General features: G+C 45.4%; 1 protein-coding gene across 7 annotated transcripts in view; it reads right to left on the reverse strand.

Annotated features, from left to right (window-relative positions):
* Nucleotides 1–15,252, reverse strand: part of LOC143283738 (dipeptidyl peptidase 4-like) — a 343,939-nt gene that overhangs the window by 48,298 nt on the left and 280,389 nt on the right. For all 7 annotated transcript variants that reach the window (XM_076590048.1, XM_076590040.1, XM_076590095.1 and 4 more), the window contains 2 exons: nt 13,693–13,788; nt 12,474–12,568 (listed from right to left, as the gene is read on the reverse strand). In XM_076590048.1, coding sequence (XP_076446163.1) covers nt 12,474–12,568; nt 13,693–13,788 — 191 coding nt within the window. The remainder of the gene's footprint in view (nt 1–12,473; nt 12,569–13,692; nt 13,789–15,252) is intronic.

A 15,252-nucleotide genomic window follows, 5' to 3' on the forward strand; every position in this document is an offset into this window, starting at 1 on the left:
CACACACACACACACACACACTCACACACACACACACGTTCCGTGTCACGGTCATGACAGAAAAAAACAACTGAAAAACCTCAACCCAATCTTCGGTACAGTGAAGTGAGCTATTATCGAATCGACGGACTTCGTACCAACAGAAATGTTCGTATAGTAGAGTAAATCTTCAGATCCGCGCAGTATTGTCAGATAAACAAAACTGGTGCTGACAGACATCTTACAGAATCGTAAATCTTCAGTGCAATGTCCTCAGTGAGGGCCTTAGCAGATGATGTCCTGCGTTTGATGAATCAGAAGAGGCACAACTGTGAACACTGCTGAAGCTACGCGTCTGCAGGGCAGGGTCTCCTCTGGTGTGTGGCCCTCTGGTAACCCAACATCGATAGCTCTCTAGGGTCTGCCGGGGGCTCTGGTACTGCGGCAAGACGAACGTGGGTGTAGCTGTGTGGGGGAGCACTAGCAATGAGCGGCGTGGGAGTAATGCCACCGACATTAGATGCTGTTGTTGATTTTTTTTTCTCCTCGTAAAAGTGACAAGACAAAAATGCATCCTACTCTGTTATAATGTCTATCAATGCATAGCCAGTTGTGTGTGTGTGTTTTATTTTGGTGACGGATGTCGGTTAATGGACCGGGAGGATAATAATCTCTCAGACGCGCCCGGCCTGTGTTTGTGCGAGAAAATATGCGCGAGTGCGTGCGTGCGTGTGTGTGTGTGTGTGTGTGTGTGTGTGTGTGTGTGTGTGTGTGTGTGTGTGTGTGTCTGTACACAGATCTCTCTGTCTATTATAAATTGTGTGTGTGTGTGTGTGTGTGTGTGTGTGTGTGTGTGTGTGTTCGCGCTCACAAAATCGGCCACTGCTCGCGTCGATCGTTCACACTGCAACTAGTTGCATGTTCCCCAAACCAGCCACCTAGAGTAGTGAGTGATGATAATTCATCAACGTGATTGCTACCGGGTCGTCCGTCAGCAGCGGTGATGGCTGATGATTGCCACTCCAAACGTGAAAGCTTAATTCACTACTCCTCCACCCCCCTGCCCCCGCCCCCCCCACATACACTCCCCAACTCCCTCCGCGAGACGAGGTCGCGACTCTAGCTCTCTTTGTGATTTCTCGCCGCTTCCAAACTTTCAGCAGGCTGAAGGTTCGCATACAACTGACTGATTAAACGAGACTTACCCGGAAGTTGAAGTTTAATCGTTCTACCCAATTCCCATCACGACTTAACCGGGGTTGTAAATAATCATTTCAAAACGATCCCTATCATAATGCTTGCTTTTGTTTTTAGTATTTCTAACTGGTTTTCCTCTTCTGACCAGTTCTTCCAGTTTGACACATATTCATTTCAAATTCCATCCTCCATCTACCCAACTCGCCATTCGTCCCTGTCGCGCCCCGACCCTCCTGGGACGGGACCTACCTTCTCAAACAGAAGGAATCAGGAACTTGAAAGGTTAAATAAAGTTTTATTACACGACAAACAATTGCAAATACAAACAAATGACAATAAAGAAAACTCCCAAACAAAAAGTAGACTGTCACAAACTATGGCATACAACCCTCATGCAATCAAAGCACACACATGCACGCGCACACAAACATACACACACACATACTCATGATCACACGCACACAAACACAAACTTGGATCCCAAGTGATGACGAACAATGAAAGTCGATGTCCCTTCTCAGAACGCGAGGGAAAGAAGGGGAGGGGACAAACACAAATCTTGACCTCTCCCACCTACCCCTACCGCTAACGGTGAGCGGCACTGTTGAGGGGGCCGGCGGAAAAGCTGGAGTGATGAAGTTCGACACAAGATGAACGACGATGCTGCGACGAGGGACGAGGGACGACGATGAGAAGATGGACGAACGGGTGATGTTCGGGAAGGGTCAAAGGACGCAACTGGGCTGGGAAAAGGGAAACAAGGGAAAAAGGACGAAAGGGAATAGCTGGGCTGTAACGTCCACGCTCAACCCAGGACGCTAATGGAGTCTGGCGAAGGGACGCTGCCAGTCTGTCGTCCCAGCGGACTGAGGCGGGAAAGGGAGATACCAAGAACAGGAACAGGCCTAAAAGGCCAATATTACTATGACAGTAATATCACAAACTAGCATAAACATAATAATTTTAAGACTTAATTCAATTACGTAATAAGAAAATCTGCTTTAATCATTGCACTTGGCAAACACGGCTCAGTTCCAATAAGTGGTTTATATAAAACCCAACCAAATGCAAAACAATAACTACTACTACCACTACTGCCACCACTACCACTTCTACTGGCACTACCACCACCATTACTTGGGAAATGAACTTATCCGAGACCTATTACAATACGGGAAAAATTACAACAATGAATTTTACTCAAAATCCCCCATAATACTAGGACGAGTAATGATTTAATACAGTGCAGCAAGAAAATCAATTAACCACGTATAACACCAAACAAGCTAGCAAACCACTTTTACACTTTACAGAATCATTTCGAAAGAGACCCCTTCCTATTTATCCAATGTAGCATTCACACACAAAAAAAAGAACGAGAACATTTAAACGTTTAACTGAAGATAAATACTGGCTACTTACATGGAACAACTTGTTCCCCTGGTGGACTTGGCTAGTCAGGAAACAACTTCAACACACACAGGTGTTATACACAACTGGGCAATACATATTGCCACACCCAGAACATCCACATGGATGTTACTCTTGAGAGCTCTGCCACCGCGTCTGACTTCCAAAAACCAGTTTTAAAAATTCAGCTGATGCTGCCCTGAGTACAGCTTAATGGAAAAATAAAAACCCAGCACGTGAAAACCCAGGAAATGACACGATATGAAACTCAAGCACACAAAAACAACAGGCGTTCGAAGTTTATACATTATACAAATCCATCCACACACAGGCACATGAAATAGGAAAAAGGTCAAAAGGTAAGAAATGTAATCCATCTCGCGACAATCCCCCTCCCCCTCCTCTCCAAAGCAGTAACACTCCAATGTAAAAATCGATACTCGACCAAAATGTCTACAATCACCAGTATGTGTGACGCAACACAGAACTTAATTCATCATCATCAACCATTCTAATACAATTTACGACAGATGGATGGTTAACGTCAACAGATGTTGAAAAGAACACTAGTTCTGAATCAGAAAAACAAACCAACAAAAAACTATTCCCTTGCTTCGTCTTACATGGAACATGGTAACGTGTCCACAGTTAAACTGTCATAAGTGGGAGCCATTTGAATTTTCTTTGTGGGAGAGAGCGAGTTATATGCCTAATATGACTCAGTTTTGTCCCATGCTGACTTGTCAGACAACTCGACAATGGCAATGAAGTGCCTCACACACACACACACACGCACGCACACACACACACACACACACACACACACACACACACATCTATCGATATGTCTATTTATCTATGACTCTTGTTTATCTATTTACAGGTATATGTATGAAAACATACATACATACATCCCCACAGTGCGTGTGTGCCAAACCTGCACAGTTCGTAAAAATATAATCTTTCATGCAAAAAATCCAGACCCGTTAGATCTAGACCATAGCTTGGTTTTATGTTCTGGACCGGGTTGCAAGAGGTGATCTATACAGCACTAATTTTGCTGAGAGTTAGGATTACTGTTCCAAAGTATATGGAATTTATCATGGACTAAAGAACATTCTTAACTATAAACACACTTTGCGCTGCTAAGTTCACCCGTTCAACCCACACCTGAAACATGATGCAGACCAGGCCAATTCACAACAGCTGAAAAATAATTATGCATACATTATGCAAACAAACTAACCGAATTCATAACGCCTGAACAGCTCCGCAGTATGTAAAACACACACACACGCACGCACACACACACACACACACACACACACACACACAGTTTCGAAAACACAACCACGCATGCAAAACGAAACGAATTCGTGAAACAGCACGAATTTTGCTAAACTGGAGGAATTCATTTTCACAAAATCTCGCTTTGTGCTGCAAGGTAATGAAAGGCCCTCACGCGTCAATAACGCGCACCCGGCGTCGCAGACAGAACGGCCTTTATAATAATAAAACAGCCCTACATATGCAAATGCACCGATTTCGCGCGAAGAGGTCGATACTACGCGCCAGCAGGCGAAACTTGAATTCCTAATTGCTTGTGTGCCAGGCCCAGTATCTGTTCCGGGGAGGGGGGGGGGGGGGTGGAGGGGAAGGGTGTGTGCGTGGGGAGGTAGGGGGGAGGAGGGGTGCGGGGGGAGGTGGGGGGTGTAGAGGAGGAGGGGAATGCAAGCACTCAACAACGTGTATATGCAAACTATATAACGAACAAGTTCCACCAAGACACTGGCTAGGGGCTGGCAAGGTGGGGGGTGAAGTTAGAAGGTTGGCAGGGAGGGGGGGCTGGGGGGTGAAGTTAGAAGGTTGGCAGGGAGGGGGGGCTGGGGGGTGAAGTTAGAAGCGGGGGAAGGGCGGGGGGAGGGGGGGGAGGGGAAAAGCAGGACTGTCAGATCAATAGAGGCAGAATATTTGGACAAGCTGGGCTCCGGGGGGCTTCCTCCTTCTCCTCCTCCTCCTCCTCTTCCTCCGATGTTCCTCCTCCGAATTCGACATCCTCGATCGTGCGTGCGGCCAGTTTCCCTCTCTCTGCTCTTAGTCAGTGAGCAGAGAGACTGGGCCACTCTCTGTTTGTCTTTCTTTTTCATGTGTGTGTGTGTGTGTGTGTGTGTGTGTGTGTGTGTGTATGATGTGTGTGTGCGTGTGCGTGCGTACGCGCATGTACGCACAAAACACACATCACCGCCTTGGGGTCAGCGTTTGTTTGATTTTATGCTCAGCAGGATCTGATTGAATCGCCAAAGCTGCAGCCATGAGAAGTGAATTAAACCAAAGCAAAGCAAAACAACAACAACAACAAAAACAAACAAAACAACAACAACAAAAGAACAAAAACAACAAAGCAAACAAAGTAAAAACAAAAGGCTGCAGCCATGAGAAGTGAATTAAACCAAAGCAAACAACAAAGCAAACAAAGCAAAAACAAAAGATCCAGCAAAGCCTATCCTATCACTGCTTCAATGATTCTGTTTTCTGCAACGATGTGACAAAAGCACTCACTCATGCACGCATCGGTTCACCGAATGTGAAGCCACGTGAACCCAACAGGATTCTCTCGTATTCAGAGTTTGTGTAATTTGTTTGTCGTTCTTCAGCCAGCACTGCTGTGCGATTGAGTCAGCATCGAGAGCGTGTATGTGTGCGCGTGCATATGTGAGTCAATGTGTGTGTGTGTGTGTGTGTGTGTGTGTGTGTGTGTGTGTGTGTGTGTGTGTGTGTGTGTGTGTGTGTGTCAGAGACAGAGTCACAGATTGTGATATGGTAATATCAAACAAAGTATGCCTTTTTAAAGGATAATGAAAAAAGGAGGAAAAAAAGACCAAAATAGAATCTGAATCTAGCTTCCCATGCAAATATGAATCAAAATAACAATAACAACAACACACAAATGTATACCCTCAAATGCATGAACAACAAGAGACACAGAGAGAGTGAGAGTGAGAGAGAGGGAGAGAGAGAGACAGACAGACAGACAGAGAGGAAGAGAAAGAGACAGACAGATATAGAAATCAATATACAGAACACACACACACACACACACACATGGATATCAAGACAAACCTTAACCACAGACACAATAGACAGACAAAGGGGCAGAAGAAACACGATCCCTAAGAAACTGTCTACTCTGTGCAGACCCAAGAAATAGAAAGGGAAGGGTACAGATGCAACAAAATCATGTAGCATAGCTTAACCCCTATCACCCAACCTACGACGAGTGAAGACGGCCAACGAAGAAATACCTCCACCTCCACCACCACCACCACGCGGCGAGCTATCAGTCTCTGCTGCAATCGTCTCTCCAATGGGGGGCTCTTTTCTTGGGGGCCATCGATTGCATGTTTGCTCACGAAATGACAACAAATATATAATGGCACAGGAAATGATGTCTTCGTGCGCTTGTGCGCGCACTCGTGTGTGTGTGTGTGTGTGTGTGTGTAGATAGAAACATGTGTGTGTGTGTGTGTGTGTGTGTGTGTGTGTGTGTGTGGATAGAAACATATGTGTGTGTGTGTGTGTGTGTGTGTGTGTGTGTGTGTGTGTGTGTGTGTGTGTGTGAGGGGATGACAGAGAAGGAGGAAGAGAAAAAATTCGAGAAAGAGAGAGAGACAGAGACAGAGAGACCGAGACAGACTGAGAGATACAGACAAAGCGATACAGACAGACAGGCTGACAGACAGACAAGCAAACTGATAGGCACACAAAGAAAGGCAAACAAATTCACAAGACCAAAGAGACAAAAGCCCCAGGACAACAACAATTCAACCAGTTTTCACTTAAGCGACCTAAGGCTGAAGGTTCCCCCTGTTCTTTGAGATGACAGGCTGCTGCAGCAGCAGGACATCGTCAAACGTTAACCTGTCTTCTCTGTCCAGCGGAGCACACACACACACACACACACACAAACACACACACTCACACACCGGGAGACAAGACAAACCTTAACCACAGACACAACAGACAAAACAGACAGACAGGCAGAAGATACACAACTCCAAAGAGACCATCTACCCTGTCCAGACCCAGGAAATGGAAAAGGGAAGGGTACAGATGCAGCAAAATCATGTAGCATAGCTTAACCCCTATCACCCAGCCTACGACGAGTGAAGACGGCCAACGAAGAAATACCTCCACACCACCTCCACACCACCACCACCACCACCACCACGCGGCGAGCTATCAGTCTCTGCTGCAATCGTCTCTCCAATGGGGGGGCTCTTTTCTTGGGGGCCATCGATTGCATGTTTGCTCACGAAATGACAACAAATATATAATGGCACAGGAAATGATGTCTTCATGCGCTTGCGTGTTCGTGTGTGTGTGTGTTTGTTTGTTTGTGTGTGTGTGTGCGTGTGTGTGTGTGTGTGTGTGTGTGTGTGTGTGTGTGTGTGTGTGTGTGTGTGAGAGAGAGAGAGAGAGAGAGAGAGAGAGAGAGAGAGATTGGACAGACAGAACATTGGACACTGAAATGTTTTATGTCATTAACTATAAAGCTCTAGGTACCTATCACAACAAAATGGTGCAATACAGATAAAATGGAACGGAAAAAACACACAAAAAACACAAAAAAAACAGAATTGAAACAACATAAACTAATAAGAAATTTGCGACACTTTGGCACTTTGTCATTAGCTTAAAGTACATGTGACAGGGGGGGTAATGTGTCTTTTTTCAGTCGTTCGTCTCCAAGGTTAGACAGACAGAGAGAGATAGAGACAAAGAGACAGACACACAGAGAGAGACAGAGACGGACAGAGACACACACAGAAAGAAAGAGAGAGAGAGACAGACAGACAGACAGATACACACACACACACCCAATGGATGTACCCTCATGCACAAACGGATCTGAGCACAGGAAAATTGAACAGGTATAGATATACGTGTATGCACACACACACGCACACTTCCACACACACACACACACTCTCTCTCTCTCTCTATCTATCACACACTTCTCCATTTCTCCATCGAGCCAGCCCAGCCAGCAGTTTGCTAAGGACCGGACAGCAATAATGACCAGCAACTGCCCAGACAGCGACAACTCTCTCGTCCATCCATCTGTGTGTCTGTCTGCCTGCCTGCTTGTCTCTCATGCCACACTGTGTGTGTGTGTGTGTGTGTGTGTGTGTGTGTGAGGTGAAGACAAAGAAGGAGGAAGAGAAACAATTCGACATAGACACAGACAGAAAGACTCAGTCAGACAGACACACAGACACACACACAGACAGACAGACAAGCAAACCGACAGGAAACACAAAGACAAGCAAAAAAAAAAAAAAAATTCACAAGACGAATCGCGAAAGAGACAAAAGCCCCAGCCAAACCAAGGACAACAACAATTCAACTTGTTTTCACTTGAACGATCGAAGGCCGAACGTTCCCTATTTTCTTTGGAGTTGACAGGAGGGGGAGGGAAGAACAACAGGCTGCAACAGGAGGACATCGTCAAGTCTTCATAACCTGTCTTCTCTGTCCAGCGCAGCACACACACGCACACACACACAAACATAAGGATAGCAGGCCAATCCTCCTTCACATTGTAGCATGATGCAACAAGCCCTGCTTTCTCCACAACATCCCTGCATTTTGGCCAAACACAGCATGCAAACATAAGAACCAAGCCTCTCTCTCTCTCTCTCTCATACATTTAGCAAGGACGCGAATGCATGCATGAACTGATACACGGATTGAAACAGGCATACTGACAGGGAGGTAAATGAGCGCACGTACGTGTGCACGCACACATACACGCACACACACATACACGCGTGCGCACGCACATTCACATGGATATGCATGTACAGACCGACACACTCAAGTGGAGACACAAACACGCATGCACAAACACAAACACATCAACACACAGAACAGCACACACACACACACACACACAATCACACACAGAACAATACACACACGCGCGCAAATTCACACACACACACACACACGCACACACTTTCTCCATCGATCCAGCCAGCAGTTCGCTAACGATGTGGCAGCAATAATGATCGGCAACTGCCCAGACTGCTACAACTCCTCTTCCAGTCCGTCCGTCAGTGTGTCTCTTCCTCTCTCTCTGCCTTTGTGTGTGTGTGTGTGTGTGTGTGTGTGTGTGTGTGTGTGTGTGTGTGTGTGTGTGTGTGTGTGTGTGTGTGTGTGTGTGTGTGTGTGTGTGTGTGTGTGCTCCCAACTTTCTATGGGAACATTCTTCAACTTTCAATGGCAACAATCTTCCTTCTCTGTCAGTGCAGTTAGTTATCAAAAGTTTGCGTAACAGGCTTCTTTATTCCGTATTTGTTTGTTTTCGTTTTGGAGTGTGCGTTAAAGACTGGGGGGAGAGTGCAAGAAAGAGGTCGAGAGAGAAAGACAGAGAGGGTTGGGGGACTGAGAGAGAAACAGGGAAAGAGAAGAAGAGAGTGTGTGAGAGAGAGAGGGAGAAACACATGGGTAAGTAGAAAAAAGGGCTGGAGAGAGAAAGAGAGTGAAAGACGGGAGAGAGAAGAGACAGAGGAAGGTGAAAGAGAGAGAGAGAGAGAGAGAGAGAGAGAGAGAGAGAGAGAGAGAGGAGACAACGAAAGAAAGGAGAGAGAGAAGGTGAGAGGGGGGGACACAGAGAGGGGAGAGAGAGAGGGGGCGGGAGGAAGGGAGAAAGAGAGAGAGGGGGACAGACAGACAGACAAAGACAGAGTGACATAGTGATGGGAGAAAATGAAACAAGGAATCGTTCAGTTAAACTCATAATTAGACAGAGAGAGAGAGAGAGAGAGAGAGGGGGGGAGACGGGGGGTGGGGGTGGGGGGGTATAGTGATAAATCATGTAACAAGTAATCAGCCAGACAGACTGACAATGAGACATGCAGACAAAGAAAATGACGGACAGAGTGATAGAAACAGTAATTATGTAACAGGGAATCAGTCAGACAGACCGACAGTGAGACAGACAAAAAGACAGGCAAGGGTAACAGGGACAGAATGTGACACTCACACAGACAGACAGACAGACAGACTGAGAAAGAGCGGTGGAGAAAGCATGTAACAAGGAATCAGACCGACCGATAGACAAACAGAAACAGTGATGGTGAAAGTTTTTTTTTTTTTTCCAGCAGGAATCAGTCAATCTGACACGCTCCACATCCTTGCTATATCCCACACACATGTCAGACCCTCGCGTGCGCTCCCACCTCAAAACACCCAACCACCCACCCTCCCACCCATACTTTCTGAGCGTTTCTGTCTCTCTTCAAGAACAATAATGACCCTGGCTCCCCAAACCCTATCCCCCCCATTCCTAACCCCATACCCTAAAATTTACCCTAACTGTGTGTGTGTGTGTGTGTGTGTGTGTGACTGCTGGATCAACAAATGGTAATGGCCTGTAATGAGACCGCAAGGGAATTGCAGAATTCAGGAATGCCCATCAGGAACGAGGGGGCGTCACACAGAAAAAAACAAAAACAAAACGAAACAAACAAACAAAAAAACAACAACAACAAAAAGAAGACTGAACGGATCACAGCCATTCTTCCATTGCCAAATTCAGGATAAACAAAACTGAACGGATCACAGTCATTACTTCATTGCCAGATTTCTGCATCACCTCACGCAGGCGACCCGCCTGTCTGTGTGGTTGATGATCGGTTTTGGAAAGGGTCCACATCATCATCTTCTTCTTCTTCGTTCGTGGGCTGCAACTTCCACGTTCACTCGTATGTACACGAGAGGGCTTTCACGTATATGACCGGTTTTTTGTTTTTTTTTTAAATCCCGCCACGTAGGCAGCCATACTCCGTTTTCAGGGGTGTGCATGCTGGGTATGTTCTTGTTTCCATAACCCACCGAACGCTGACATGGATTACAGGATCTTTAACGTGCGTATTTGATCTTCTGCTTGCGTATACACACGAAGGGGGTTCAGGCACAAGCAGGTCTGCACATGTGTAGACCTGGGAGATCGGAAAAATCTCCGCCCTTTACCAACCTGACGCCGTTACCGAGATTCGAACCTGGGACCCTAAGATTGAAAGTCCAACGCTTTAACCATTCGGCTATTGCGCCCGTCGGTCCACATTATAATTTTCATCGACAAAATAATGAACAGTATTACTGATCTCCCATGCCGTCATGAACTAAGAGATGCAGAAGGAAGGGGCGGGCTGACTAGCGGAAGGGGAAAATCACCATCATTAGTATCTTCCCTGATGATGACCTCACATATACTGGCTAGTAAGAAAAAAAAAAGATACACAAATACCTGTGGTTTCTTCTGACCTAGTCTGTGACAACCGGTTGTGTCAAAAGGAGACTTAAACAGAACCAGATGTCTTTCACGGCCACTGACAAGCTGTGTCCAGCAATATAATTTTCAAGTAAAATTTTCCATTTCACGTATTTGTGTCTGATATGCCAACATTTTAAACTTCTTGAACGAGCCTGATGGAAAACAAAAATCTGACGTGAAAACAAACGCATCCACTAAATCTGCAATCTAGTATTTTCTTTAAGAAATGACAATTCCAACGATGATGAATAACAAGGAATCTCCCCTACTCTCCATGCAGAGATTCGCAGAAGTATATTAAGTGAAAGCTCCTGCACTGACCACGCCGATCGTTTCTGATCCACACTGAAAACATGCATCTACGCTTACTGTTTTTCACAAAAAATAACAGAAATAACGATGGTTCTGAAAATGTGTTCACCGCCTCCAATGGGCAATCGTAACAGTTGAACGAACAGAAACTATTTGTTTTGTTTTCCACGACCCACCCTTAAAAAACACACACAACTGAGAGTCTTGTTTATTTTTCACTTGAGATCGATGCTGTCGATGTGCTTTTGAGCTGATTAACAGATTCATTATTCATGTCTCTGACTACACTTAAAAGTGCCGGTCATGCCGCTCGCCGCCATCTTGTCCTCTGACTTCAGAGAGGTGGGTCTCTGCTTTTGATGCTGGTCCTGACCTCAAAGGTGTCCTTCCTTCCTGGTTCCAGGCACCAGGACAGAGGAGACCCCGCGCTCTGCAGGCTGCATACGGGTCGTTAGTATCTGATAACATTCTTAGCTCTTGAAAGGTGAAGAGGCTGCATGGTGTGTGTGTGTGTGTGTGTGTGTGTGTGTGTGTGTTCCGTGTAACTGGCTTCAAAGTATCAAACATCTTTTGATCGACGGCTGGGATCTACATATCATACAACCATTTCGCAGCTACCTCCACGAAGAACTCGTTCTGAGATTGTAATAATTATGATGATGTTGGCTATAAGAAGGTCTGTGGGTAGGTTTGCGGCTTCGTTATAAACGTCGGCTTCGTTGATGTTTACCGTTGCATGGCATGGGTGGTGGTCACAAGGGAGGTCACTGAGATGTGTTATCGCTTTTTGTCGGAAGTATCTGTTCGGTAGATCTGGTTAAGGTACGATAATTATTACAGAGGTATCCCTATTTTGTTCAGTTACTGAAGGAAATACATGTTTTAAACGTGATTTTAATTCTACGTGGCAGAACTTGGCACGGGGGGAATGTTTTCTAATCTTTTTTTTTTTCTTCTAAACGTTATCTTTGTTGATCTTTTGATGTCATTTTGGCATTTTGCCTAGTTTTAAATACCGACGGGTATTCAGCCCTGAAAATGCCCTTGGGAGAGAGAGCGAGAGAGAGAGAGAGAGAGAGAGAGAGAGAGTGAGAGAGAGAGAGAGAGAGTGTGTGTGTGTGTGTGAGAGAGAGAGAGAGAGAGAGAGAGAGAGTGGCGAGAGACCGCCCCCCCCCCACTCCCTCAACACATACACACATATACAATCGTATGTCTGCACGGGTAAAATACTTACAAAGGTGGTGTTGTCCAGTAACATCTCAGTCTCGTTGCTGCTGCAGTTAAACACGTGGAGTGCGCCATCGGCATTTCGGTACAAAAACCTCTCCCCTGCAAACACACACAGACGCACACACACGCACGCACACACACACACACACACAAGCGCGTGTATGCACGCACGCACACACACACATATATGAGGCCAATCAAATTTCCGTCAGCCAGATTCAAATCATATATGAGTCAACACATGAATTACGCTTTTCTTTAAACATTCTACCTTACGGTACTGTGTTAAATTCATAGATCAATTTTTTTTTTTTTTAAAGATCAGTTCGTTAATCCTATCCAATGTCATTATATTTCATCCGATGATATGGTTTCAACTTAAAAACTATTCATTTTGGCCGACTCTTTCACGCGTCACTAAGTTCTTCGCCAGGAAAGATATTTCTGTCATGTCATTTATGCGTGGGAGTGCCTGTGTGTGCAGAGTTTGTCAGTCTGTGAGTCATTCACTGCACTGTTTGTCTGTCTGTCTGTCTGTCTTACGGTCTGTCTGTCCCTGAAGCAGAAACACACATATCCTTTTTTTTTTTCACTTACTATTTTCTGTGAACACAATCAGAATGAAACACCCTGTCTTGTGTAAATGGAACCAAAACAAATGTATTTAAAAAAAAACCCACAAAAACAAACAACAACAAAAAAAACGAGAGCGTAATTGCCTTTCCGGACGAAAAATTGATCCATTCAATTTTCTGATTTGTTGTTACCAAGAGTAACAGTACTTGTTTGATGTTTAATATATTTTTTTCTCTTTGTCTAACTTATTTTCTAATATTTATTTTTTTCCAGCAACAGAAGCATATGCGTATTCTTCATGTGCCACCAGCGCGTACTCATGCAAGCATACACATATAAGCATGCACACAGACACAGACACACACACAGACACAAACACACGCAAAGAGAGACACAGGCACAGAAACACACACACGCATATACACACACACACACACACTGCACACACGCACCCACTCTCTATACGCGGACAGACAGACACACGCACACATACACACACACACACACACACTACATACACGCAACCCCCTCCAACCCATCCCTTCCCCGCATACATAAAACACCCACATCCACCCCCACACATTAAAACACACATACACACTCACAAACACACACACACACACACACCACCATAAACATCACAATACCTGACAACCAAGTGGTGGTCAAAGTCTTGGGTCTGAACGACTTGTCCAGGAAGTCGTCCAAGGTGAATTTCTCTCCAAAATATTTGGACTCCTCCTCTGCAAACACAATAATACACGAAGTGATTCACGTTGAAAGTCGTTGCGTGTCCGTGCTTATCAGTGTGTCAGTGAACGGAATAATGGAAATTGTGATGGATGCATGAAATAAAAAGAAAAAAGAAGAAGAGATACACACAGATAAGAGAGAGAGGGTGGGTGGAAGGGGGAGAAACAGAGAGAGAGCAGGCGGGCGGGAGGGGGGACCGTAGGGAGGAGGGGGGGGGGGGGGCGGGCGGAGAGAGAGGGGGGTGCAGAGAAACACACACGGACACAGCCGAACGCCAGGTCACTCCACCCTTCCTCTCTCTCAACTGATAATGAAATGGAAGGTTTTATAACGATATTTGTTCAACTCCCCTTTCCATGTTTCTATGGTCGTATGAATTAAACGTTCAAATACTCTCTGTCTCTCTCCCCCTCACCCTCTCTCTGAACAAAGAGTTCTTGAAAATTCGAAAGTTTAACCGAATAATAACACTTGTGTAAGTTTGCGTGAAATAACGAAATGCTCTTGATTATAATCGCGGAAGGCTGCGAAGTCAAATTTGCAATGATCGCTTCAAAATACAACAGAACTGTCAGTAAGTAAGTCGGTCAGTCAGTCTCTCCTCCCCTCTCTCCCTCCACTCCCCCATTTAAAAAAATCTGATTTTACTTCATTTCATTTTAGTTTCCCCCATGGCCTGACTACGCGAGGTGGGTTTCGCTGCAGGCCAAGCATATGTTCAGCAGATGTGGTGAAGCGCACATATGGAATTGTCCGAACGCAGTAACGCACGGGGTGATTCATGTGATAGGTTTCTGTGTGTCTACGCTTATCAGTGTGGTAGTGAACGGAAGAATGGAAACAGTGATAGATTTAAAAAAAGGAAAAAAAAGAAGAAGATATATACATATACAGATTAGAGAACGAGGGGGGGGGGGGGGGGGGGTAGAAGGGGAAGAGACAGACAGCGTAGGGGGTGGGGGGGGGGGGGGAGAGAGAGAGAGAGAGAGAGAGAGAGAGAGAGCCGCACGTCAGATCTCTTCCCTCCACCTCTCTCTCTCTCTCCATATTTGTTTCTGTACTTGAACGTTGGATAATGATATTTGTTCACCTACCCTTTCCATGATTCCGCGGTTTCACGAATACAACATTCACATAATCTCCCCCCCCCCCCCCCCCCTCACCTCTCTGTGAAAAAAAGTTAAACGTGATTACACTTGTGTAAGTTTGTGTGAAAGTACGAAATGCACTCTGGTTTAACCAAATTATACCGCTCAAGTTTGTGAAATCTAATTACGAAATTTGCAATGATCGCTTCAGTCAGTCAGTTTCTCCCTCCCTTCACCCCCCTCCACCATTTACTTTTTAAAAATTCTTATATATATCTTAGTTTACTTTATTTCATTTTATTCCCCCTCCCCCGTCCCTCTTGACCTGCGTTGGGTTACGCTGCTGGTCAAGCATCTATATCTCTG

This window comes from Babylonia areolata, chromosome 1, assembly GCF_041734735.1.
Source record: "Babylonia areolata isolate BAREFJ2019XMU chromosome 1, ASM4173473v1, whole genome shotgun sequence".
NCBI classification, from domain to species: domain Eukaryota; kingdom Metazoa; phylum Mollusca; class Gastropoda; order Neogastropoda; family Buccinidae; genus Babylonia; species Babylonia areolata.